General features: G+C 55.0%; 1 protein-coding gene across 1 annotated transcript; it reads left to right on the plus strand.

The window, feature by feature from the left end:
* Nucleotides 1–1,843: 1,843 nt before the first annotated feature.
* On the plus strand, nucleotides 1,844–19,619 carry DIPK1C (divergent protein kinase domain 1C). Its single transcript, XM_059140561.1, has 4 exons — nucleotides 1,844–2,044; nucleotides 10,800–11,483; nucleotides 15,920–16,084; nucleotides 18,782–19,619. Exons 1-4 carry the CDS (start codon nucleotides 1,844–1,846, stop codon nucleotides 18,998–19,000), a joined length of 1,269 nt encoding a protein of 422 aa, XP_058996544.1. The 3' UTR covers nucleotides 19,001–19,619.
* Nucleotides 19,620–26,303: the final 6,684 nt, after the last annotated feature.

Below are 26,303 nucleotides of genomic sequence, written 5' to 3' on the forward strand. Positions count from 1 at the left end.
TGGTCTAGGGAGCACTGTAACATCTGTGTCCAAACAATACTGAATATTTAAAGGATCTCTCTATTGGGGAGTTATAATTTTGTTCTCCTGTTTTTTTCTTTATAAAATGCCAAAAGAAGTGTGATTGGCATTTTTTTTTAAAACTTAGGAAAGTAAAAGCTGACTTGCAAATCCTAATGCTGTTAACTCTGACTTCAAGGTCTGTGATTTTTATTCCTAGGTTGTACAGAGTAAGTGTTCGCACGTCTTTACCTCATTCTTCTTCCTATTCCTGCCCCAGACCCCCAAAATCATGGGAATAGGAATCAACTTTAGGCCATCAAAATTTTCAAGCAAAACCCGTGGATGCTCTCTGGGCTTCACAACTATTTTGAAATGAGACAACCAAGTTCCGACAGGGCCAGCTTACCAAAATGCTCCCCGTAGTGCTTCTGCTCGGGGGTGCCCTGGGAAGTGGGAGAACTGGTCATTCATAAGGCGCCGCAGCAGCCGTCACTGCTGTGGACAGAGGGACCCCGTCCGAGTGTTTGCGGCATCAGGAATATCGGCCCTGTCCCCACAGGCTCCTTCAGTGTTTGTTAATTTGATGTTTCCCAATTCCTAGAGGCTTCTCCCACCCAGCCATGAAGGTTAAACCGTGAGCTGCAGAATAGGCGAGGTTAAGAAGCCAGTTTGCGAAGGATCATCACAGAATGCTTGATCCGGCGGGAATAGTTCCTGTGATTCCTACACTCAGGAATGGAAATTCGGACAGAGAGCAGGCAGGAGGGCCATGGCTTTGGGCTGGCACGGAATAGGCTTGGAACAAGCTTTTTAAAGTGAATGTGTGAGCCACAGGGTGGGGTGGGGGCAGCTTTCAGAGGCCTGCTGCTGTGACAGTTCACCTCCTAGGACACCACCCACCTCGGACTCTCTCCCTGGGGTAGAAAGGCTTTCAGGCGATGGAGGAGCAGCTCCGTGTGGGGTGGAGAGGGCTGGCAAGAACCAGAGACCGCTCTGTTGGTGGAGGCGCCCGCCTATTTTATGTAAGGACTGGGATTGGAACAAGGAAGCATGCTCCCCCGATGATGTTACAAATATACAGAAATACAATTTAGACACATTGAGTGAACGCTTGCTTTCTCCTAGCCAGGGTTAAGTGGAAACGTTTAAAGAGTGTGGCACTCTCTGTCCCCGTAAAGGACGCCCCAGCGTTTTTTGGCACCCCGGACCACAGCGGTGCGATGCGGGACGCTACCCGGGAGAGGAGGGCAGGGATCGCTAAGGTGTCCGGACCGCCCCGGCACTTGGCTCTAGGCCCGCTCGCGTGTCTCACCCCCGGGAAGAGCCCGGAGGGAACCCAGCTTGCAGGGGAGAGAGGGAGGACCCCAGCAGAGGGGCAAACGGGCCGCCAGAGCAGGGGGTAGATCTTGTCTGCATTAAAGATGTGTCCGCAGAGGAACCCGGAGTGGGACCCGGGGGAGTTTGAATCTACGCGGGTTCTGCGGATTCTGTTTAAGAGGCGGAACTGGTCTTCTTGGAAAAAAGGTGCAAGAAAAAAAAAAAAAAGAAGAAGTGGAAAGGTGTCGGGGTGCGGCGGGCAGAGCAGGGCGAGCAGCGCGCGGACCCCCGAGCCGCGAGCGGACACCCCTTCCCCCGGCGCCCCAGAGGGCGCGCAGGCTGCGGCCCGCGGACACTCCACCCCACCCCACCCCACCCCACCGCCAGGACGGGCCGGGCGCGGGCAGCCGGGCGGCCGGGCTTCCCCCTCCCCTCGCGCGGCCTCTCCCCCGCGCCCCCTCCCCCGCCGGGCCCGGCCGAGCCGCGGAGCCGCCCCGGGAGCGCGGGGCGCGGGCGGCGGGTCATGGCGCGGAGCCGGCCCGGGCGGTGCGGGCGGCGCGGGCGGCGCGGGCGGTGCGGGCGGTGCGGGCGGGGCGCGCTGCTGGCCTGCGCGGCGTGGACGGCGGGCTGGGTGCTGGCGGCCGCACTGCTGCTCCGCGCGCACCCGGGCGTCCTCTCCGAGCGCTGCACGGATGAGAAGAGCCGGCGCATCCTGGCCGCGCTGGTAGGTCCCGCGGCCGCGCTGCCCGGCGCCGCGCTCCCCGGGGGCCTGGGGCGGGACACCCTCTTCGGGACCCGGGAGCGGGGCAGTCGGGCGCGGTCGAGGTCCCCGGGGGTCGTCCCGGGGGGGTTGGCTGTCCCGACACGGTGCGTGGAAGGCCCGGTGCGTACGACCCGTCTCTGCCCGAGCGTCCGCGGGCGCGCGGAGGTGTCTCTCCCGGTTCGCCAAAATTGGTCCTTTGTCCCAAGACCGTGCTCCTGCCCAACTGCTCTCCTGCCGCCCCTAAGCCCGCGCTCGGAAAGTTTGCCGATCCGCTCCGGGTCTCCCGACAGCCCCTCCGTGCCGGCGTCCCGTGTGCTGCGGTCCGGCTGCAGGCGCTGGCGAGGGCGCGGGCGGGCGGCGAGGCTCGGGGCCAGCGGGGACCGCGCCTCTGCTTCTCGGGTTCTCTCGCTCGCGGCTGCTGTGTGATTCCAACCTGGGTGCCTCTCGCCGAGCCCAACGCAGAGGGCTGGTAGGGCCCTTGTCTCCCTGCGCCCCAAAGCCGCGGCTCTCCCGGGCGCGGTTTGTGAGACCCGGGCCCCCTGCGCTCAGGCGAGCAGACCCCGGCAGACCCCCTCGTGGGGTCCAGACAGCGGTGTCCTAACAGGCGTGGGGCTGAGCTGTCCTAGCTGGCCGGGCAGGCCGCTGTGGTGTGCACCGGGCCCCAGATGCTTATCCGTCCCTTCCAAACGTTGGCTGCTCCTCAGTCTCTCCGTTTGGTCCGGAAGATCATGGGCGTTAGGAAGACTTGGAAAAAGGGAGAGGTCCCGGAAGGAAAGCTGAAAAGGTGAAGACAGCTGCCCCTTTGGCTTTTTAAGCTCTTGTTCACTTCCCAAAACAGGGACCATCTATCTAAGCATTTCTCATGAAAGATGATCTATTTTCTAAGAAATCTTCCAAAAACGCATGGGAAGTTTACGGTCCAATTGCTTACATATGGGTGTTGGGTTTGAGACTGTAAGTTTTCAAAATTTCGTAGCCTAAGAAATTGGAAAAACCAAAGAAGTGAGTGAAATATACAAACTCAAAGAAATCATATTCTCTAACCGAGTCTGATCAGTTCTTGCTCATGGTGCAGGTGGAACCCTCATCACCGATCCCCTCCATCTGTCTGTCTGTCAGTCCCCATTATCCACCATAATGGACCGTTACAGTGACCTTCCAGCAAGTTTTCTTTAACTTGCAACCATTCATCAGCTTTCTCAGTAACCCGTATAAAAATTCCTTTCACAAGGCTTTTTTCCACAGACTCTTCTTTTTTCACAGAGTCTTCTTTTGGGGGGACTGATTCACTACTTAAATGAACATAAAGAATTCCCCATCCCAGAGTGGAACACCTGTTTACAAAAATAATATAATAATCTTTTACATTAAAATGAAAATGCTGTTTTCACTTATTTATCTTTGGTTAAGTGGGAAAAAAACTAATGGAAATTATATGGCCCAATACAATTTAGGTAATTGCTAATCATAGCTTCCCCAGCATTCCAGCTCATAAATTAAAACCAATTCTGGTTAGAAGCTCTACTGATACATCCTAATGGCAGCCAGTAGGGGTTGGTTTAGTCTGACATGAAGCTGGAGATACGGGCTCTGCTTCTGAAGGCTGCTGGTCTCACCTCCTGCCCAAGGAACAATCGGAAATACTTTCTCTGTCTGTCTTCCTGAAGTTCATCTGACGTCGTCCCAACGAACTGATTTTTCAGGGAACGTCACCTGGGCACCCTGTTCGAGGCCATTTTTTCCTCACCCATGCTCAGGGCTTGGCTCGCTCTCCCTCCCACCATGCCTGGTCTCTGTCTACCTTCTCCATTCAGGACTTGTGGGTGTTAGCCCCGCCCAGCACCCTGGCTCCCTGGGCCCCAGGACACTCTGAACTAGAACAGGGTTTGAACGGCGCCGCCGTCTCTGCCACCCAGACTCTGCTGGGCCCTGGCTGCCTGCAGAGCCTGGCATTGTGGCCACCCAGGACTCACGCTGAATCAGCCCTCTGTCTCCAGGCGCCTAGGCACTTTCAATTCATTCTGCCTGGCTTTTGTCCTTACAAGAAAACTGGCCGTTATTTTTCTGACTGCTCTCCAGACCCTCATTAGCTTTCTGTCTGAATACCAAGCACAGAAGGGGTGCACTGCTGCTGAGCCAGAGGGGACCCTCTCCCTTCCTGCCAGAGCCAGGGGAGTCCTGCCCTCTTGCTGGTGTCCCAGGCCCGCAGTGTGGCAGGTGCCCTGGCTGGCCGGCGGGCGAGTCTGGAGATGAAGGTGCAGAGCTGGGAGTCGGCCTGCTGGCACCCCCAGGCGGCCCCCCTCCTGCCCAGGGAGCTCAGTGCACTTCTTGGCACTGGGAGAGGGGAGAGTTGGAAGAGCCAACTGGAGTTGTTCCAAGGAGTTGAGCCCTGGGTCCTCTAGCTTTGGAGTTTCTGAGTCAGACTGCTGTCTCCTCTGCTGTGGTTTTTCAGCACATCTCATAATCAAGACATCTGTAAGCCCTCTTCAGCTCTCCTGTGAGCTTTCTAGAGCCTTCCTTTCCTCGTGAGCTGTGTCTGGGGCCGTCCCAGGCTGAGCCTGGCTCCTGTTCCGTGGGCAGAGCACTGCACATAGCAGCAGAGAAGTGTTGCTGTGGGTCCCCGCTGGGCTTGCTCTGGGCAGGCCCCGGGCTAAGCGGCTTTCTGTGTATTAGTTCATGTCATCCCCTGTGCGAGGGGTGTGCTTGGACTCGCCTCACTTCACGGATGGCAAAACTGAGCCCCAGAGATGTAGATCAACTTTTCCCGATTCACGCACTTAGTGTGTCCTGCAGAGTAGGACCCTCTCTGAGAACTCTCTGGGACCCTGAGCAGTGGGACAGCAGAGACTCTGTGACAACAGGTGGCTTCCTTGATACTGAAACCCCAAGTACCTACTGGGTATTCTTCATCCTCCTATAGCCTATCCTTTTCGAGGCATCCCCAGAATAGTCCTACGTGCTTCATTGTTCAGAAGGGTGAACTCCCTTTTGGCTCTGTAGGTCTTGACGTAATTTAATTTCGCTGCCTCCAGTACAGATTGCTTTTTCACAGGACAGGCTTAGCTTTCTTTGCTGTGGTAGAAACCCACGGCCCCGGTGGGACTGCAGCATCCAGAAAGATTTTACAGCAGGGAATATCTCTGCTCCTCCGGTGCTCCGGCCGTGTTTGCAGTGTGTATCTTCTGAGCCATCCAGAGGTCAAGAGGTTTGCGCAGTGACAGGCGGACTGCCCCCAGATGCGGCAGCACCCAGCTCACCGCCCAGGAGCGCAGTTCTAGCTCGGGCTGTCTTGCTAAGGGGGCAGAAACTTCGAGCTTTTTAAAAACAAGAACGAACGCGCAGGAGAAAACCCAGCCCTCGGGCTTGACCTCTGAGACCCCTGCAGCAGTTTCTCCGACTGGAGTGGACGGGTTTTGTTTTTGCCCGAGAGCCACGATAGGAGCTGGAGGGTTTCTAAGCACCAGCCGCTAGGATGTTCCTCGCGGGACTGGGAGCTCCAGGCGCGGGCATAGGGCCGCTCACGGTCCGCAGACGCGGATTCACTGAGGATGCGGATCCACTGAGTCTTCGCAACCGGAAAGGGCCCGTCAAGATAAGGAGACTCCCTTAACTTGCTTTTGTATTTTTCAGTTTATTTTAAAACGCCATACCTGTGGGGTCTGTATGCTGCGCATTTGGGGGCAGAGGCGTGCCTGTCCCCATGCTGGCAGCTCCCGTCCTGTTCAGAGAAAAGGGACTTTGAACACGGACTTCCCGGGACAAACCACTTCCACAGGTTCCAGCGCAGCCACCTCAGTAGGACGCGCTTGCGCGATTTCACCGTTGCTCTCACGAGGGCAGGTTTTAGTTAGCTTGTAGACCTGTAGTTTGTCCTTTAAGTTCACTGGTGTTTGAAGGCTAAGTTAATTCTTCTCAGGCTTTAGGAGATACAGACGTGCCAAAGGAACCTGCAGATTCCCCGCAGCACTGGGAGCCTGCGGAGCCCCGGCGCTGAATTCTTCGGTTTCTGTAAGAGAAGGGGACCCGCAGGGCTAATGCACATCACCCAAAAGGACGATGAGCAGCCCCTCTGGAACAACCACACAGTGCACACCCTGCCTTAGTGTCAGCTACCTCCTATGACGAGCAAGGTGACACAGACACCACAAGTGACATCATAAACCCAAGACCTCCCCTAAGGTAGCGGAGGCCCTCCGGGGTCCTGGGCATCTCGCTCTGCTTCCTGGCCTTCCCGAAGAGGCTTGACACTGCAGTCCAGAAGCTGTCAGCTCTGCGGGAGGCCACTCCTACCCCAAGCTTCAGGAAAACAGCCCCAAATAATGTGCCCCTCCAAAATGGATAGGGTCTATGCCCAATTCGATGATTATGCCATTGTTCAAAATGTCTTGTAACTCCTGATTGGAACAGCTGTCAGAACATGCAGGGGCAAAATTGTATAGATTTTAATTCAATTTGAACTCGATTTCATCAATGCAGGAGAGTTTTGTAGAAAACACTGTGGTGGGGAGCCAGTGGGAGAGAGGATGGGGCACGGGAGTCTGGTGGACTGGGAGCTGCGGGCTCATCTCCCAGGTTGGAGATGAGGATCCCCAGGGGACACCGGGCTGCCTCCCCTCTCCCCCACCCACCTGGGGAAGGTTGATCTGGCCCTTGCAGGGTAGAAGCATTTTTCTCTGGCAGAGACACGGCATTTTTTTCATAGGACAGCCTGATAGGTCACACACAGGTGCCTGCGCTCACTTTCCACAACCCTGAACCATATCCCATTCTCTAAACATACCACACTGCTTTGTAACTCTGGCTCTTTGCAAGGCTTATTCCCTGCAATGAAACTGCCCCCTCTCTCCTTATCTGCTAAGCACACTGCAATTAGGCTTTCAGAATTGAGTTCAGGTGCATCTGTCCCAGAAGAAGTCTCCTCAGAATTGAGTTCAGGTGCATCTGTCCCAGAAGAAGTCTCCCTCCCACCCCCTCTTATGACCAGGGCTGGAGAGATTGGAGACAAGTAGCATTCATGGAGACAAACAGGTCCTCTGAACCTGTGACTCTGGTTGACCTTCACAGGTGGTCTGTGGCACCATGGGCATCCCATATTACAGAGCTGGAAACAAGCCACTAGCTTGTATGGGGCAGAGCCAGGAGGCAAGCCCAGTCTGCCCCAGGGCCAAGCCTGCTGTTTAAGATCCTATACAGACCATACTCTGCTCTCATGGGTTCGGAAGACAACTGCCTCTGTGATGTGAATTCCTGAGCCTAGTACCTGTAGTTGGATAGGGGTTCAACTCACACACGGCTGGGTGAAGTCGGGGGAGTGGCATTCTTGATTTGAAGGTGGCCATGAGTGGCTGAAGCAGCAAGGCCTTGCCCATGGCCATTCCTGGTCCCAGAGGAGTGGAGCTGTCTCCTTGGCCCGCAGGTGTCTCTCCTGGCTGGTGACAGTTTTGGCCACAGCTCGGGATGAAAGTAAAGGCTCTGGGACATCGTAGCTGACACCCTGCACACTCCCTGCTCACAGTGCAGTGGACTCTGTCTGTCTCCTCCCTTCTCTCCGGGTTGTCCCAGGATTCTGAAGCTCCCAGCTCAGGACTCACCTTCTCCCACCAAACGGTTCTGTTCTTCATTCAGAAGCACTTTGGATTCAATTCTAAATGAGACAACACTCCAGAAATGTTTATGGACTTGAATCAAATAATTTGGGGTACCATACTTATTGGAATTTTGGGGGCTCTATAAGGACATTTTAAAAAAACTATTTAAAAAAATATTTTTAATTTTTAATAATTTAAATAATTTTCAAAGTAATTTTTAAATAAATTAAAAATAAAAAGTATTTTTAGGTTTACTAAGGAAATGTGGAACTCTGCAAACACCAGATAGCAAGAACACTTCACCTTTCATCCCCCCCCCCCCACCCCGAGAATATCCAGAGCCCTGCGGCGAGCCCAAGTCAGTGGCCATGTCTTAGGAGTGGCGATAAGGAGATGAATCTAAGCAGAGAGTGAATGACTCAAAGGGTCCCGATCCTTTCAACACCCATTTCCTGACTCCAAGCCGTGGAATTCAGAGGATGGCATTTTACCAGCGTGTGTTCCGTTAAATGGCAAGATGAACACAGCATCACGTGTATTTAACACAGATGTCTAGGTGTTTGTTAACACAGAGCCACCAGGGTCGTGTGTTTTCCAAAGACAAAAACGGCAGCCCAGCTTGGCTCTCCCAAGTGCCGGGGTCTGTTCATGACCACGCACAGGTCTCTGTCACTTGCGTCCTTGTGCTTGGCCAGGGCGGCACACCCACCACCCAAGGTGTGATACTGGAAGCCCATAGAGGAGGGATGGCTCCCAGGAGTGTCCTTCAGCAGAAAGCCCCAGGATCGGATCAGATGGTGCGGACTGCTATTGCCTAAAATGGTCCCGAAAATCCAGATACTTGTTTTAAGAACCAGGAATATTTCTTTTTAATAAGCATTCTGCTGATGTGTACTTTGAACAATTGACCTAGAGTCTTTATAAAGGCCCACAGGGCTTTAGCTAACACTCTGGAGCCGGGCATGGTTTTGAAGTCCCCCTTTTTTGGGCATTAGAAAAATAATGTGGATCATAGACCTCCCATGTTGCATACAGAACAGAACCAGTAATCAAAGCAATGGACAGTTCCGCGGCATGTGTACCCAAGTTCACATGGAGCCGAGCAACTTGCCTCAGGACTCTCCAGTGGGGCTTGGTACCACGTGAGGCCCCGCGGGTCACAAAAACGTTGTAGATTTCAGATCTTCGGGGCCTTTGGGATCGTCCCTCCATCCGGGCCCTGAAAGCACGTTGTCCGAGTTTGAGCGGCTCATGAAGGGAAGCTGACCGGCGCGGCACAACCAGAGTCTCTGAGGAGCATGTCACCTGCCCATTCTGGAGCAGCATCTCGGGACGCCTCGCACTTGAATAAATAACTGGTTTCCACACGCTTCTCCCACTTGGCTGGTCCGAAAACTGAGCCAGGGAGGCAGACTGGTGACGCAGGGACGGAATCCAAGCCTCAGAGCCGGGGCGGGCGTAGTCTGCTCAGGAGGCCACCATCCAGCCAGGCCACCCTCCCAGCGTGGCTCTGGGCCCCGACCCTGCTGTCTGCGCAGTGCCACTCTCTAGCTGTGGCTGGTCACTCAGGGCACTTGGTTGTGCATGCGACAGTGAGGGAAACAACATGGCAGCCCTTGTCTGTCACCTGATGGGAGTGAGGGGGACCCCCTGCCCCATCTCCTGGGCAGCAGAACTTCTAGGAAGGGAGGCCAGCATCTGCTCACGTGGAAGGAAGACGCACCTGTTGGGGGACAGTTGGAGGTAGATCCTAGTAAGGAAGGGTCTAGGGGGTTGGCTTTCCTGAAAGATTAAAACCAAAAACAGAGGAACAGTCCCCCACCTTGCTGTATACTGTCCTCCATCTTCGACCACAGCCCAGCAGGACCACCAGCCAGGGCCTGGCTGGTCTGTCTGCCTAGGATGGTTGTGGCGTGCTGGGGGAGGCCGCTGGTCGCCTCGTGTGGAACCCATTCTGAGAGCCGCTGAAGTTTAGGAGAAACGCCATCTGAGGGCTCCTGACCCCTCCTCACCTCCGCCAGGGACCAAAGGCGCCCTGTGCTTCCAGAATAGCTCCCATGTTCTGAAAGGTGTCCCTCGTGCCTCTCTCCTGCCCTGCTGACATGACCGACCACGCAGCCTCTTCTATTTCCTGCACAGGGCGCTCCTCCGAACCCCTGCCCTCCTTCCAGACCTGCTGGCCTTACAGGCCGCAACACCGGGTGTCAGAGACACCCGGCTGCGGGTACATGCTTGCAGGAAGGGCTGTTACTGTGGCTATTCTGACCCCACCTGAGGCTCACAGGGGACTCCCTGCCCAGATCTGACTTAGCCATTCTTAGATGGGGGAGTTCGAAGCTCCCCAGGGCGACCTGCCCATATGGCCATGGTCGATGACTACTGACCTGGCCAGCCCTGTCTCTGACAGCTGAGGGAACTGTCACCAGCTGGTGGAAGGCTTTTTCCAGCATCTCGTGGCTGGACAGGGGCACAGTGGGGGGGCCCACGTCTCGCCTCCAGTGTCCCAATTCTGAAGACCTGGTCCTCGTTGAATAATGTAATAAATATGAGACAATTTTTAGCACTTCCACTTATTTTTTTAAAAGATTTTATTTATTTATTTGACAGAGATCACAAGTAGGCAGAGAGAGAGGGGGAAGCAGGCTTCCCACTGAGCAGAAAGCCTGATAGGGGCCCGATCCCAGGACCCTGGGATCATGACCTGAGCTGAAGGCAGAGGCGTTAACACACTGAGCCACCCAGGCGCCCCTCCTCTTAATTTTTTAAAAAGAATTTATTTATTTATTTGTCAGAGAGAGAAAAAGAGAGCACAAGCAGGGGGAACAGGAGAGGCAGAGGGAGAAGCGGGCTCCCTGCCAAGCAGGGAGCCTGATGCGGGACTCGATTCCAGAACCCCAGGTCATGACCTGAGCCGAAGCCAGATGCTTCACCAACTGAGCCGCGAGGAGTCCTCACTTTCAGTGAATCACCCACTGACCCAAACAGCCCGTGTGGGTCACTCCATGAGGTTTCTCTCGACTGCTGATTACAGCGCCCTGTGCAGCGACCGACCCTGCCCCTCTCCCTTCCCCTGCCTGGCGTCAGCCCGGCCGCTCCTGCCTTGTGACCCGCTGTCCCCTTCCTTCCAGTGCCGGGACTACGAGGGCGGGGCGCTGGTGGGAGACCTCTGTGAGGACCTGTGCGTGGCGGGGAAGCTGCTGTACCGGCGTTGCCTGTACTACGAGAGCGGCAAGAAGGTGCTGCAGGCCGACTGGCGCGGCCGGCCCGTCATCCTCAAGTCCAAGGAGGAGGCGTTCTCCAGCTTCCCGCCGCTCGGCCTGCTGGAGGACGCGGCCGACGAGGGCGCCCAGGACCTCCCGGAGGCTGAGCTGCTGCTGCTGGTGGCCGGCGAGGTCAGGAACGCCCTGGGCCTGGAGCTGCCCGGCGGCAGCCTGCGGCCCCTGTGGCCAGGCGGGCGCGGTCCGCGGTGGCGGGGCCAGCTGGCCAGCCTGTGGTCACTGCTGCAGCAGGAGGAGTTCGTCCTCTTCAGCCTGCTGCAGGACCTGAGCCGGCACGCCCTGCCCGTGCTGGGCTCCTGCGGCCACTTCTACGCCGTGGAGTACCTGGCAGCCGGCAGCCCCCGCCACCGGGCCCTCTTCCCCCTTGAGGGCGCGGCGGGGGGGCCCCGGGGCAGCCGGGGCCAGGCCAAGGCCGTCAGCGACATGGCGCTCAGCTTCCTGGACATGGTGAGCCATTTCGAGGACGACTTCTCTCACCGCCTCCACCTGTGCGACGTCAAGCCGGAAAACTTTGCCATCAGGAGTGACTACACGGTGAGTGGCTCGAGGGGCGGGACGTGGGGGTCGTGCGGGGCCGGAGCATCCAGGAGCAGGTTTCTGAAGCCTGGGGCGGGGGGCACGGCAACCTCAGGCAAGCTCCCGGCCTGGACAAGCCAGACCTGCCAGGGCACCTCGTCTCGGGAGTGAACGAGAGACTCTGGGGAGCACAGGCACCCTGCCCCTCCCAGGGCGGGGAATGATAGCGAAGGCGCCCACGGCAGCGTCGTCCTCCTTCGGGTCTCTTCTGGTTTCTCCGAAGACCTAACTTGAAAGCAAGCTCTTGCCGAGGGCAGAAAGCAGTCTTCAGGAGACGCGGCGCTCCAGAGGATGACGGAGAAAGGTGGCCTCTGGGGGCTGTGCTGGATGATGCTCTAGGATTGTGGCAGGCTTTTCCTGATACGCTCCTCCTGGACAGGCTCTAGTTTCCCTTCCCCAGCTGAGAATTCTAGAGGGACAGCTGGAGTTCTGGTGCCTTCTGCACGGGCAAGGATCTGCCCGCGTGGAAGTGCCTGGCTCCAGGCTGCTCTCTGGAGGGTCGGTGAAGTCCCTCTCCCACTTTGGGCAACACAGGTGTGCAGGGAATTAAACGTGCTGGGAAAGCAGCCAGAGGGAGTTCCAGGTTTCACTGCACGATAACCCCCTCCTGCTTCACCCCGGCTGGGCTAAACCTGAGCATCGCATTGTTGTTGGGGTGACCCGGGTGCCTGAACGCAGGTGTCCTTCCCCTGTGCTGGGACAAATGCCGGGACCGCTCAAGAAGACGTAGGTGTGAGTGCGCAGCTGGCAGTGGGAGCGGGCTGTGTCCTGGTCCTCCGCTCCCAGGCTGTGACAAGGTGGCTCATAACGGCGATGCTGGCAAGTGAGGCCAAGGGGACCTCAGCCACAGCAGAGGGCTGGCCGCTGAGCGTGCCGGGTCCTGGAGGAATGGTGCTCTTCATCCCGATTAAAAACAGAAAGGGACCTGGGACGCCTGTGTGGCTCAGTTGCTTGAGCAGCTGCCTTTGGCTCAGGTCATGATCCCAGCGTCCTGGGATCGAGTCCCACATCGGGCTCCTTGCTCCGCGGGGAGCCTGCTTCTCCCTCTGACTCCGCCTGCCACTCTGCCTGTGCTCGCTCTCTCTCTCTGACAAATAAATAAATAAAATCTTTAAAAAATAAAATAAAATAAAATAAAATAAAAACAGAAAGGGACAAAAAAGAGGGCTCTCTTATTTCCAGCCAAGGGTTTTCACGGCAGGTGGCATAGGAATGCCTTCTTAAAACAGCCTGGAATCTAGAAAACTAAATTTGCCCCCTGGGTCACCCCCTTCCCCAGTCAAGCCTTTGTCACTGTAAAGAGCATTGTGGCAGCTGGCCCAATCTGCTTTGTCCTAATGCCTTCCTGGTCCCTGGCAGCCCCAGAGGGACTGTTAAGCTGGGGGTCGCTCCAAGTGTGGATGGGGAAGACCTGAGAGGTTCCAGAAGGTTCTGCACTCTGGAGGCATTCAGCTCTGTCCGCAGCATCCCGAGTTCCACGAGACCTCTAAACATGGTCCAAGCTGTGAAGGGGAGGGACACCCCAGGACTCCACAAGCATATTTTTTGGAGGTGAAATCCTGGCCAAGCTTCCCTAATTCATGAGCAGTAAGTTTATGTAAAGGACATGAGGGACCACCGTTCTCTTTCTCAGAGAAGTCCTGGGAACCTGGGTACCCCAAGGCCCTGGGAAAGGCGGTGTGGCGTGTCTGCTCACACCACCAGCTTTGGCAGTTCCGGGGCCCGTGCTCATCTGACATCGGTTTCTTCATCCAGTGAGTACTGCGGAGTGTCAGTGAGTGGAAATCCACAGGGGCAGTAACATTTGAGGGAATTGGGAAGCTGACTGGGCTGGGTTCCCAGGAAAAGCTGTAGGAGCTGGGGGAAAGGGAAACATGGCACGCTGCTGGCTTGTGCACTGCACTAGAGTTGTGCCTTCCATCATCTTGTGTAGATAGGCACGACGTATTTGTTCAATGAAATAATGGCTGCGATTTTTGACCTAGCCCCAGACTGGGCCCTGTGGACTGTGCTGGGGCACCCACTCGCCTCTGCCTGAGCTCACCTCCTCTTCTCAGGGGCAAATGGGGAGGGAGGACAGAGGGTCCCCTTTGGCCAACCCTGGCATTATTGACCTCCTTATAGATACTGAGGTTCAAGAAGCTAACTTGCCCTATGATTTCATAACTTTAAATGAAACCCAGCAGTGTCAGCATCACCAGAGAACTTATTAGAAATGCAGATTTTCTACCTTTCCACCAGGACCCGCTGGGTCCGACACTCGGGATGGCACGTGGAGACTTGCAGTCACTCCCTGTCTCCGGGCCCCACTGACAGGTCCTGAGAATTTATCTGCGGTTGCAAAGGAAAAACTGGGAAACACCACTGCTTTGTGCCCCCCAAACATGGCTAGCACGTGCTCCTTTCAATCCCATACGTGTCCTATGTGAGAATTACACCTTTCAGTGGGGAATGAGACAATTCTCATCAACCCTTTCTAGTTTGAAGCGGGATGAGTTTGATGAAGGTGCGAGTTGTGTCGTTTCGTGCAGGGAGGCTGTTAGGGTTCTCCTGACGTGATTCAAGAAGCCGTAGGCAGTTCTTTCTGCTGGCGTGGCTGCTGCTCTTATTTTAGGTGTGTGGAGTTATGCTTACAATAGCCGTAATCCGTTCTGCACTGTACGCTAAAAATTAAAAAATAAATCTGGCTCTCCCTGGGAGACGGGAAGGAACAATCAGGAATGGGAGTGAGAAGTCACAAGGAGGGAAAGTGTGTGTAGGGGCCCAGGGGACGCTGGGGAGGTTGCCAGAAAGTATAGAAAGGAGGGAGGCCCTGTGGCCCTGTTAATAAATTATAAGGACAATAGATTCATGAGCACAGCCCAATGTATTTTTAGTGTATTAGCTATGGTAAATAGTGAAATTAGCTATTTCTTTTGGCTAAATAACGAGATAGGGAAAATTGATTAAAAGTGTAATTTCTGTTTGCTGTGCCTGAATTAGTCATTAGGGAAAGCTCTTATGTAGCGAAACGTTTCCTGTTTTTTATGTTCATTATCTTCCATACATTTTGAAGGAAACTATTTTCCGTCTTCTGTTTTACTGACCCATCCCCCAAGGAAGTTTACTGCCTCTGGCATCACTCCTGAGTGAACCACAAAAACCCAAACTGGGGAATGTAGCTTCTAACACAGCTGAGTTGCGGAGGAAATGGACCCCAGCCAGCGAGGCCTTGCCGGGATGCTACCAAAGGCTACCAAAGGCAGAAGGAAGGGCCGGTGCTCGGAGGACAGCCTGTGAAGGCTTGCGAGACGCCACAGACGCCAGCAAATTCATCAAGTCTTCTGAAAGCTTTTTTAATACCTAGAAGCTATGAACTGCTTTATTTGGGCAGAATCCAGGTTTTATCAAGTTTGAGATCTTTTTTTTGTTGTGGTTTTGTTTTTTAAATTCAGGTGGTGGAGGGAAATCTGCATAATGTAGACATTCTTCTTTTTTTCTGGTTTGGAAGCCTATTTGGTTTGAAGCCAAGAAGAGAAATCTGCAATTCCAGGGGGTGGACCGTGGCCTCCTGCCGACAGTGGCATTTTGGCATTTTGGCGTTTCGTATCTGATGCTGTTGGACCTGGGTCCGTGTGCATCAGCCCTAATGCGAGACGGTTGATGCTGCCATTTGCAGCCAAGTTTCCATCCGTGCAGTCAGTGGGAAGCCGGTGGATTCAGGTCACAGAGAGGCCACAAGGAGACGGCGTAGGTCCTGCCCACCTGCTGTCGCCATCACACCCACAGATCTGCCCCAGGAGGGTGGTTTCTTCACTGTTGATACTCTCGGAGATAAATTCTCTGGGTCTCACAGCTTTTATCAAGGCTGAACCTTGAAGGTCCGAGACCAAAGTGATACAGCAATGGAGAGGGGATTAATTTATTTTTAAGACATTTCGGAGATTCTGGTTTTTTTTTAAAGTTTTATTTATTCATTTATTCATTTGGGAGGGAGAGAGTTAGCACGGGGGGAAGGGCAGAGGGAGAGAGAGTCCTCAAGCAGACTCTGCGGTGAGTGCTGAGCCGGAAACCGGGGCTCGATCCCAGGACCCCGAGATCACGGCCTGACCGAGCATCAGACCCTCACCTGACTGAGCCATCCAGGCGCCCCTCAGAGATCCGACTTTTAAAGCTGAGAAAGTGTTTGAGGTTGAAAAACGTAATCATAAGCTTTGCAATATGATCAATGCCAGGTGGTTGTGTGACCAAAGCTGGAGCCCCAGCACGGCCCGGGCTCCCCTTTCCGGCAGGCAGCGTTCTGCCCTCCCACAGCCCACAGGCACCTGCACTGCCAGCGCGGAGAGGGGGTGCCCCAGCCCCCGCAGTGCTAAGCCTCGGTGTCCCTTGATGGCCGTGTGCTGTGTTGGTTGCAGGTGGTGGCCATCGACGTGGACATGGCCTTTTTTGAACCTAAAATGCGGGAAATTCTTGAGCAGAACTGCACGGGAGACGGAGACTGCAATTTCTTCGACTGTTTTTCCAAGTGTGATTTGCGCGTCAACAAGTGTGGAGCAGAAAGAGTCAACAGCAACCTGCAGGTAGGCGGCTGCCCCCGCGGGGGCTGGGGGACATCGTTCTTGGGGGCAGCCACTGCCCTCTGTGTGGGTCACCCCGCTCACATGGCCCAGGTCACCTCTTCCATGCCACCTGTGATCAATATGCTCAGTGGGGACAGGGGCGGCAGGAGGCAGTGTCGTCTGCCCCATGGGTTGTCGGTCAAATGACCCCATCGGGGTCTCCTGGATGGAGCGGCCAGCAGACCCCTTTGCTGGGCTCCCCATGTCCTCCTAACGTAGTCCTTTTCTAACTTAAAAGTTAGAAAATATCCCTGCGCCGACTGACAGAGCAAAGGAATAGAATTTTCTAAAATTTCTGAGCTCGACGTAACGACAGGTAGCTCTCGGGCCAGCAGAAGGTGGCTGGGTGATGGAGGAATGACGTAGGTCCGCTGGGTAGCTCCTACTTCACCCCTGACTAAACTGATTTCCAGAGGGTTCAATGATCAACTCACAAAAACTAGGATCCTAAAGGTAACAGAGAAAAACTGGGAGAATTTAAAATACCATCCGACAGTAAGCAAGGCCTTCCTGGGTATGGAACACAGTTCAGAGGTTGTAGGAAGAACTCCCGACAGATTTCACTCTCTTGAAAAATCCATATAGTGGAAACAAAACTAAACAAAATCCCTCCAAATACAAGCAAAATTTAAAAGTTAAATGAGAAAATGGGTAAAACGTTTGCCATCGCTGGTACAGATCAGGAGAGCACAGGACGGGGGGTCCTCATGTACTGGCTGCTGTCGGGGCTCAGAGACTGTCCCCCAGGATTTCCTTCCCCAGTGGACCTTCTTTGCTGTGACTACTCCGTGCCAGTGGCAGCGTTCAGGGATTGGTCGGTGGGAGCAGGTGTCTACGCAAAGCCCAGTGTCCGGCCCCAGTAAGGAACACCGGAAGATTTCCTTCTCCCTCAAGTCCATGGAGGCATGGTTCTCAGGAACACACCTCAATAAATCCCTGCCTGCAAACTTCTCTCTTAGAGTCCACTCTCCAGGAAGCCAGCCAAAGCCAGCCAGAGGGGATGTCCTTACAATATAAAGAGCGTCTGCAAATTAATATGAAGAAGACCAACAGTCTGATGCAAATGTGAGTGAAGGACATCAACTTGACCATTCACTGGAAAGGAAACACAAATCGCTTTCACCCGACGGCGAAGAACGATGCAAATTAAACCATTTTCACCCATCAGTTGGCAAAAATGAAAGATAACACACATGTTGGCTGGGCCGTGGGGAAGACAACTGTTCTCATCATACGTTGCTTTGAGAGCATATCTCAGTACAACTTTCACGGGGTTGATTGGGCAATATCTACTAAACAAAAAATGCACATACCCCTAGGCCCAGAAATTCCATTTCTAGAAATTTATTGGCATGGGCAAAGTGAAAATCACATACAAGAAAGATATTTCTTGCAGCATTCTTCATAACAGCAAAAGTTAGTAAACAGCCTCAATTTCCACCAGTAGGGAACTAGTTAAATGATTTATGATCTTCCCACACGTTTGAGGTGCGGCCATGAAAGCGAACAGGAAATCCCTGTAAGAACTGACATTTCCATGTCTCCCCCTGGGGTTTGGTTAAATAGAAACGGAAGCTGAGGAAGTGTGTAGTAGACCGCCTTTGCGCAAAGTGGAAGGGAAGGGAGCAGCGTGCATAGGCTCCTGTGCACGTTCTCTGTCTAGATGGATATTCAAGGAAGAGATCAGCTCCCAGAGTTGGGAGCAGCTTGGAGACCTAGGACATACATATGGTCTGTCCTCGGGGACATTGAACATTTTTGCATATGGATTAGCAAATAAAATAGAACTAAGGTAATTTGTTTTTATTATTTATTTATGTATTTTTTCCTTTTTTTTTTTTATTGTATTCGTTAGTCACCCTACCACGAATCATGGAACACTAAATCAAAACGAATAATATATTGAACAGTAATTTGTTTTTAAAAAGAATCTTTGCCCTTGCAGGGAGTGGGAAGCAGAAGTTCGTCGCTTGTCTTCTGTGAAAAGTAGCTTTACAACACAGAGGCCTCTGTTCAGTGAGTCCCAGACAGTGTGACACAGAAAAATAAAGCGCATTAATTAGGTGCCCCTGGGAGGAGCCCGCCCAGCGTGGGGGGCGTGGGAGAGCCTGGGAACAGGCCGCGTGTTGACGGGAAGGATTTCAGGAGATCTGCGCATTCAGGGGCACTTCGTGTCCTGTTAGAACTCTGGGCTGTGAGATGCTGGCTGAATTCTTCTCTTCTGCTCCTGAAATAAAAGGGTTCAAAGTCCTTCCAGGACAGTCTCTTCTCCGTGCATCTCAACGTGTGACCCTGGTTGCCAGCCACACACCCCCCGGACCCCTGAGACAGTCCTGTCCCGCGGGCATTGCCCGTTGCCTGGTCCACCTACGGCCGAGCCGGTCGTCAGGGTCGTGGCGACTCAGCCGAGGGGCCGCTCCTCACGGGCAGCGGGTCATCAGCCCTTTCCGCTCCCTCTCGGGAGGTGTATTCGGCGACCCCGGCCCTCCCTGTGCGCCCAGGGCTGGACGCGGGGCTCCCGTCCTGCTGCTGGAAGGGACGGCGGCTTTGGGACCGGACACCCCCTGCCCCCCGCGGGAGGAGGCCTCCCTGCAGGCACGGGGGGGGAGGCGGGGGGCTCGCGGCCCCGCACTGACCGCCCCCTCTGCCGTCCCTCAGGTCATCTGCGACAAGATCTTCCGCCACTGGTTCTCCTCGAGTCTCGGCGGCCCCGCCCTGTCCTTCCCGCGGCAGCGGCAGCTGCGGGACGCGGTGCAGGAATGCGCGGACCCCCGCAGCACCGCGCGCGGCCCCCCGAGAGCAGCCCGCGACGTGTTCCGGAAGCTTCGGCACCTCCTCCGAGCCACGCAGAGGGAACTGCAGGACGCAGAGGAGTAGCGGCGGCGGCGGCAGCCTCGGGCGGGTTCCCTCCAGCAGGTTGTTGGGAGGAGCAACCTTCCTCTGGGCCGGCGCCGCGCGGCACGTGCGCCCCTGCTCGTCCGCGGACTCGCCGCCGGCCGCCGCGAGGGCGCCTCTTCGCTCCCAGCCTGGCCTCGGTCCGTCTTGTGGGGCTACCACCCGGCCTTGGGCCGTCACCCCTTTAAAGATGACACGAGGGAGGCAGGCACAGAGCGGTTCCTGTTTGGAGCCTCTCCGTCAGGGAGCAGCGCGGACCGACGGGCCGTTACTGTGCAGAAGGGGCCGGTGCTCGGCGGTGAGACCCGGAGCTCCAGCTCGCCTCCCTGCCCGTCACCGCCTTCCAAAACGTGCACGTGTGTGTGCCCACGGGCAAGTGTAGGTGTTGGCACAGGTGCACTCGCACGAGTCTGTGTGCGTGAGTGTGCACGTGAGTGTGAGTTGTCCCGGCGTGTGCTTGCCGTGTGAGCGTGAGCAGGGGAGTGTGCGAGGCTCTGGGGTCGGGGAAGGGGGCTTCCCTGCGTGCCTTCGGGGACAACCAGCCGAGCTGGAATTGGGAATCTGGAATTATACACAATAAAAGCCAAACGTTGCATCTTTAGGAAGCGTCATTTGTCATGAGAGAAGGGTAAGGAGAGCCGGCAGCGGGTTGGAGAGGCGCATGGGTTTTATGGATTGTCTTTTAGCACTTTAATGCTCACCTCAGCACACCGGCTTTCTGTCCCCAGAGAAGCTGAAGCAGCGCGAGTGCCAAGGTCAGGAGGGTCAGGCGTTGGCTTCGGGCGGAGTCAGAGGCTAGCTCCTTCCTGTCCCTGAAATGCCCACAGTGGAGGCCCCGTGAAGCTCCTCGCGGTCCCTGTCGGGGCAGGCGGGGGAAGCCATGGGAGCCAGCCAGGCTCTACCGGGAGGGAGCTCAGAGGGAGGGGGGTAGCAGGTGCACCACAGGTCACTAGCTGGTCCCCCCAAAGGTAAGTCGAAAGATGCAAGGAGATGAGAAGGAAATTGTGGGTGGCTTACAGATCAGAGAAGACAAAGTGATGTGCAGTTGAAACAAAATCACAGATTGACAAATTCCAAGGGATTTCTCTTTTCCTCACCCAGTCCTTTCCCGGGGCGGACAAAGGGGAATGGTGTACCTGTGTTCATTTGGACGCATTTCTCCAGAACCCACCCGGGCCCTCCCTGGGCTCACTGGGAACGTCTCCGGGGCGAGAAAGTCAACGACCCTGAAAGCTCTGGGTTCTGCGACTCCCTGGCACTTTCGTTTGAGTGCCCATGTCACCTGCCGTCCTGCCCTCACTGTCACCATGGGCAGAGTTTCCCAAGGGCCCTCTAGTCGTGTGTGTGTGTGAATGACTTGCTCTGCATCTGGAGTCTTTGGTGGGAAGAAAAAGCCAGGGAAGTCCCTATTGTGGCAGAAGGTACATTAAAACTCGTTTGATGCTCTGCCCTTGGGCTAGTAGATTCTACAGGAGGAGAACCGGCTTCTGTCCACCGAGTGGGGACTTCCATGTCTCCAGGGCTCTTTCTGCAGGGGGAGAGTCCCTTGGAACCCTGCGAACCCGTTGGTCAGCTTCTGTCTGGAGCGAAGTTGCCATGAAATCGGTGTGAGATGTAGGGCAAGCGATGGAGGGAGAGGCGCGGCTCTGCAGTCTGCGTCCCCAAACAGTTGGCTTTTGCAACGTGACAGCAGAGAGGTCTCCGGCGGGCTGACCCTGGCATTGCAGCCCTCAGTAGCCTTGGCTCTGAGCCCTCTGACCGGGCAGCAAAGCTGGCTCAGGAAAGGGAAAATGTTCCTTTTCATTCAGACCAAAATGGAAACAAATGTTTTTGTTTATCATAGAGATGATGCAACGTATAATTACCCCTTCAAGGGTGTGCTTATTGCTGAAAAGAAGCAGTTTTATCCATTTTCCCTGTGTTTGACCACCCTTATCTCTCTCTCTTTCTCTCTCTCTCTCTCTCACACACACACACACACACACACACACACACTTACACATGCGCACATGCACACACACAAGAATGCCCCTTTCCCAGCCCACCTGGAGAATTCCATGAAACGGCAGACTCCGAAAATATCTCTGGTGGTTTGGTTTCTGTGTTTTAAACACTTTCATATCCTTGCAAAATCACACTTGTCTATAATATAATCAACAAACACTGCTGTCGGTATTTAGTACGTTTACCGTGGCACGTGGGATAGTCTCCTGCGACTTGACTGAGCAAGTGCAGAAGACTGTCTCGCGCTGTGTCCTCAGAGGAGGACGGCCAGCAGGTACGGACTCCCCCTCTTCAGTTTTATCCACATTAGCACAGAGGGTGCTTCACTGACCTCCAGTCACGCATCACAAGTCCGTTTTCAGCAGGTGTCTTGGTAATCATGCTTCAGATTTCTTGTGATGAAATGATTCCAGACTTTATGCCTGCTGGGTTACCATTGAGACTCACTGTAACTGCCCAGAAGTTGTAGGGGCTCCTGACTACATGATAGAAACTGGTCAGGAAGGCGTTGGATGGTCCCTTAATGTCACATGGCCACACACATTTCTTTTTTTTTTTTTTAAGATTTTATTCATTTATTTGACAGACAGAGATTACAAGTAGGTAGAGAGGCAGGCAGAGAGAGAGAAGGAAGCAGGCTCCCTGCTGAGCAGAGAGCCCGATGTGGGGCTTGATCCCAGGACCCTGGGATCATGACCTGAGCCGAAGGCAGAGTTTTAACCCACTGAGCCACCCAGGCGCCCCGGCCACACACATATTTCTAAACCATCCCAGTTCTCATCTCCTCACAGGGAGGGAGTAGCCAGCAGTTCACAGATGTGCCACCTCCGAGAAGTCCTCCAGGCCTGCCTTGGCACCATGCTCAACACCCACCGGCCCAGCTGCCCCGGATGAATGCCGGATGTTAAATTATCAGAAGAGAAGCTTTTTTTTTTTTTAAAGATTTTATTTATTTATTTGTCAGAGAGAGGAGTGAGAGTGAGCACAAGCAGACAGAATGGTAGGCAGAGGCAGAGGGAGAAGCAGGCTCCTGGCTGAGCAAGGAGCCTGATGTGGGACTCGATCCCAGGACGCTAGGATCATGACCTGAGCCGAAGGCAGCCGCTTAACCAGCTGAGCCACCCAGGCGTCCCTTTTTTTTTTTTTTTTTTTTTTAACTTTGATTTGTAAGCTGCTTTTGGAGCAGCTGGTGGGGGGGTGTTTGGCTGGAATTTTCAGAAACAATGGACCATATAAAGGAGCCGTTTCTCTTACCCATGGGCACCCCACCGTAGGCAGACAAAGGCCACTCTGGGTGGTACCAGGGATAAGTTGTCCTGGCTTTTGGACTCTGGAACGTGTGCATCAGTCTTTGATCCTGACGTGGGCCCGGACCCTCCGTATGTGTTTCGCCAGCGGGATGTACTTCGTTCTGCGGCAAAGTTTCAGGAGAAATCCCCGGGAAGATGTGAACCCTGAGCAGAGGCCGTTGCCTGGGGTCCCCACTTCGAGTTTCCTGATGGAGCCCCTGACATGATTGGGAGGTCCAGGAGCTCTGCTTCCTGTTTCAGGAGAGCGCCCTGGGCTGCGGAACGTGCCCGCCCTTTCGCCTGCTCTGGGCCGGCCCGCGTCCCTTTCCACGCCTGCAGGTGCCAGCGCAGGGTAGTTCACCTTTCTCTGCCTCAATTTCCCCATCTGTGAATGCATTGAAGTTGGAGTCCCTTGTCTGGGGTGTGTGCGGACACGCCTCCAGAGCTCTGTAACCTCTAGTTATTTTCAGCCACGTGAGGCCCCAAGGCTGGCATCAGGGGTGGGGGGTGGGCCGAGGGATGCAACGTCTCCGGCTTCTCCCACCCGACTTCTCCCTGTCTCCTTCCTCGGGCAAAGCGTCCTCCCCCTTTTTGTCTAATGATCTGGGACGACAGTCGCTAGTCTGCTCACACAGGGTCGATCCTAACCCAGGGCTCAAAGGGACCTCGGCCCCGCCTCACATCCAGGAGACCCAGACCCTCGGTGGGCGCAGGGCGGCGCGCTGTCCTTTCCTCAAGCCCGCGCAGACGCTGACGCACATCACCTGTGCGGATGCTGGTCGAGAGCTTCCCGGGGGACTGTTGGAGGCCACCCGGAGTGCTGATGCCGACACCGAATTCCCGGGCTGCTGGTGCTGGGAGGCGGGGCCTGTGGGAGATGATTAGGTCCTGAGGGTGGAGCTCCAGTCCTGGGACTCGTGGCCTTCTAAGAAGAGATAGCAGAGGGCCAGGCTCCCGGCCCTCCCCTCCCCTCGGCCTGTCTGCCCTGTGCACCTCTCTCTGCGCCAGCGACAACACACTGAGAAGGCAGCCGTCTGCGAACCGTGACCAGGGCTCCCGCCAGGAACCAGACGGGCTGTCCCCTAGATTTTGGACGCTGAGCCCCCAGAAGCACGAGAACCAGACTCGTGTGGTTCATAAGACACCCACTCTGGGGTCTTCGTTGTCGCAGCCTGAAAGGACCCAGGGCGCTTCCCAGCTCTTGTTTCTGCTGAAAGCTGTTCTGGGCAGTGCAGGTGTGCCTGCCGGCGGGCCTCCATGCCAGGAGCTGGGCAGAGCCACAGACGCTGGGGGCAGGGGGTCGCTGCCTCCCACTGAACCCCGGGCTCCCAGAGTGCCTCCTGAGCAGGGGGGCGGCAACTGACTTGTGGACCGCGTCACTGGCCCGGAAGAAAAGAGCTAGCCGCTCGCAGTCAACCTGAGCCTGATGGGAGGGCCTGCATGAGGGAACGGCTCCCCCCAACTTGCTTGGCCCCCAAGAAGACAGCACATGCCAGCCAGCCAGCCCCTGGCCCCCGCCTGGTGGGAGGCTCCCCACAGGCCTCACGCTCCTCCTCCCCGCGGTCTCCTTGCTCTCAGCACCCTGAGCGGGTTAGTCCGTCCTAAAGTGCATTTCAGCCGGGGCTGCACGCAGGGACCCGGGAGATGCCAGCCCTCGTTGTGGTTAACAAGCCCACTGGGGAATTTGGGGCTCAGGCTCACCCTGATTTCTCGGTCCCCTCTTTTCCTGTAATAGAAACAGGAGAGGCCAACGTGCGGCTGTCACTATCCAGTGAGACTCAGGACAAATGAGCAGTTCCCGTGTTTAAAATTGATCACCACGGGAAGTACACAATTGTAGCATTTACGGAGTCGTTTTGTGGAAAGAAATACGCTTACTGGAAATTACAACCACCTTGGCAAGGGCAAGGTGTTTGGTCAGCACAGTTCTGGGTAACAATGAAGCAAAACACATTTAGAGAATTTTCTGGAGAAAAGCACCGTGAGAAACTGAACCCCAGTGTTCCCCTTTACGTGTTCCAACGCAGCTTGTCATCTACGTAGGTTTTCAGCGAGCAGTGAATTTTCTCACAGTTTCCCCCTTAAACTATCTTCTCTCTCTAGCCCAGCCTCCTTTTACTTCTGGTGCGGGGACAAGCAGACCTACGGGCTTTTGAATTGAAGTCGGCTGTGCCTAAGGAAGGCTCCTGAGCCTGGAGCCAGAGCCAGCGTAAAGGCTCTGCTTCTCTTGCTAGCTAGTTGTGTAACTTCAGGAGGCAATTACTGTCTGTCTTCGTCTCCTGTCTCATGAAACGGAACTTAAATGTTCTCGAGGGAACTGGATGAGATAAATAGGCTAGAAGAGTCTGGAACTGGCAGGTTTCACACACAGATCAAAAGTTTCCCTCTGAAATGTATGAGTTTAAATCCACATTAGCCATTTGAATCAGCCCTGGAGTGGCCCATGCTGCCCAAGGGAGCCGCCTAAGACTGAGGACAGAGCAGAAGGGGGGCTGGCAGGGTCAGCGGACCCGGCCCTGTGTGGGGTGGACCAGTGCAGATCGCAAGGAGGCATTCCCTGACAGGCATCAAAGGCACCTCGACTTATTGTAACCCCCCAAATGCAAATTTTCTCTCATCTTTTCCATCAGCTGAAGGAACCTTGTCTCTTATGTCAAGAGCCGTGTGCCTGGAACATAGAACATGCACTGAAATCGTGAACCTTGAGCTGTTCAAGATTTTGATTATGATTATGATTACGATTTCTACACAAGCAGCCTGAGCTGTAACTACTGTGGAGAGTTGGCTCTAGACCCAGTCCTAAGGGAAGACCCTCAGGTCCCCATAAGCAGGGTCTTGGAAACAAAGGCTAGAGGGAGTGGGTGTGACTTTCCAACCTTGGCGTCGAGGTAACTCTGAACAAGATGGCTTGACCCCGAGAACCTTGCAACAGTGTTTTCCCCTGCGCTGTCCACAACACCTGCTTCAGAATCATCTAGAGCCTCCTTCAAAATGTGCATTCTGAGGTCTAAAATCAGGGTCTCTGGGTCTAAGGCTGCCTCCGTCCCCAAGATTTCTGGCTCACCCCGAAAGTTTGAGGAGAGCTGCTCTCCAGATCTGGTGACGCCCTTCATTCTCTGACTATATCAGGTGGCCAGGGGACTTGGGAAGGAATTTGAAAGGGACCACCGGTAGCTCTTCAAGGACAGTCCCCTGACCTGCAGGGCGTTTGGTTAGTTCTTATACAGAAGCTCATCTTTAAATAAAATAATGGCTTGCCGACCAATCACGCTTGCATGATAGACATGGAGGCCCCACTTGAGGTCTGACAGCTTCTATGCCTGCTATTACTTAATGTCAACTGTCCCCGGCCCCTGGTCACCAAATTCCCGACAGGTAGCCCCGTGGCATTTCTGCCCCGAGCCTCCAGCTGCCTGGCTTCCCAGAGAGAGTGCCGCACTGTCCCCATGGGTTTGGGCAGTGGCCCTCAGATGGCTCTTGCTCCCTCCGTCTGAGTCCAAGGAGAATGGCCGAAGCTGGTGACAAGGACAGCAGGGGTGTGATTTGGGGAACACCAGGTTGACTCTCTCGCACTCCACCTTCGGTGCCAGAGCTGGAGGGACCCTGACAGAAATCTCCAGCCTGGGGCAAGCAGCTCCCTGGGACACTCCCCGCGGTCCCAGTTGAGAATAGAGTGACACTGGCGGACCGTTCTCAGTGCTGGAGAGAGGTTGCCCGCACACCCTCTGCTCCTCCTCTTACTCGCCTGAGCCCACCTCAGCCCTCATGCTTCTCAGGATGTCGGTGTTTCACTCTGGCTTTTCAGTGGCGATGACGTGAGGCTCAGAGGCTCCCGTGGCCTCGGGTCTCTGCCTCTGATGGGACAGCCCGGGGTGCTCTGGAAGCGTTGCCTGGCTGGCGAGGACAAGAGGCTCCGGGTTAGTGCTGTGGCCGATGCTTCTCACCACACAAACCCTTGCTTAACTTCTTCTCTGGCCACATTTTAAATGTTG

Source organism: Mustela lutreola, chromosome 11 (genome assembly GCF_030435805.1).
Source record: "Mustela lutreola isolate mMusLut2 chromosome 11, mMusLut2.pri, whole genome shotgun sequence".
NCBI classification, from domain to species: Eukaryota; Metazoa; Chordata; class Mammalia; order Carnivora; family Mustelidae; genus Mustela; species Mustela lutreola.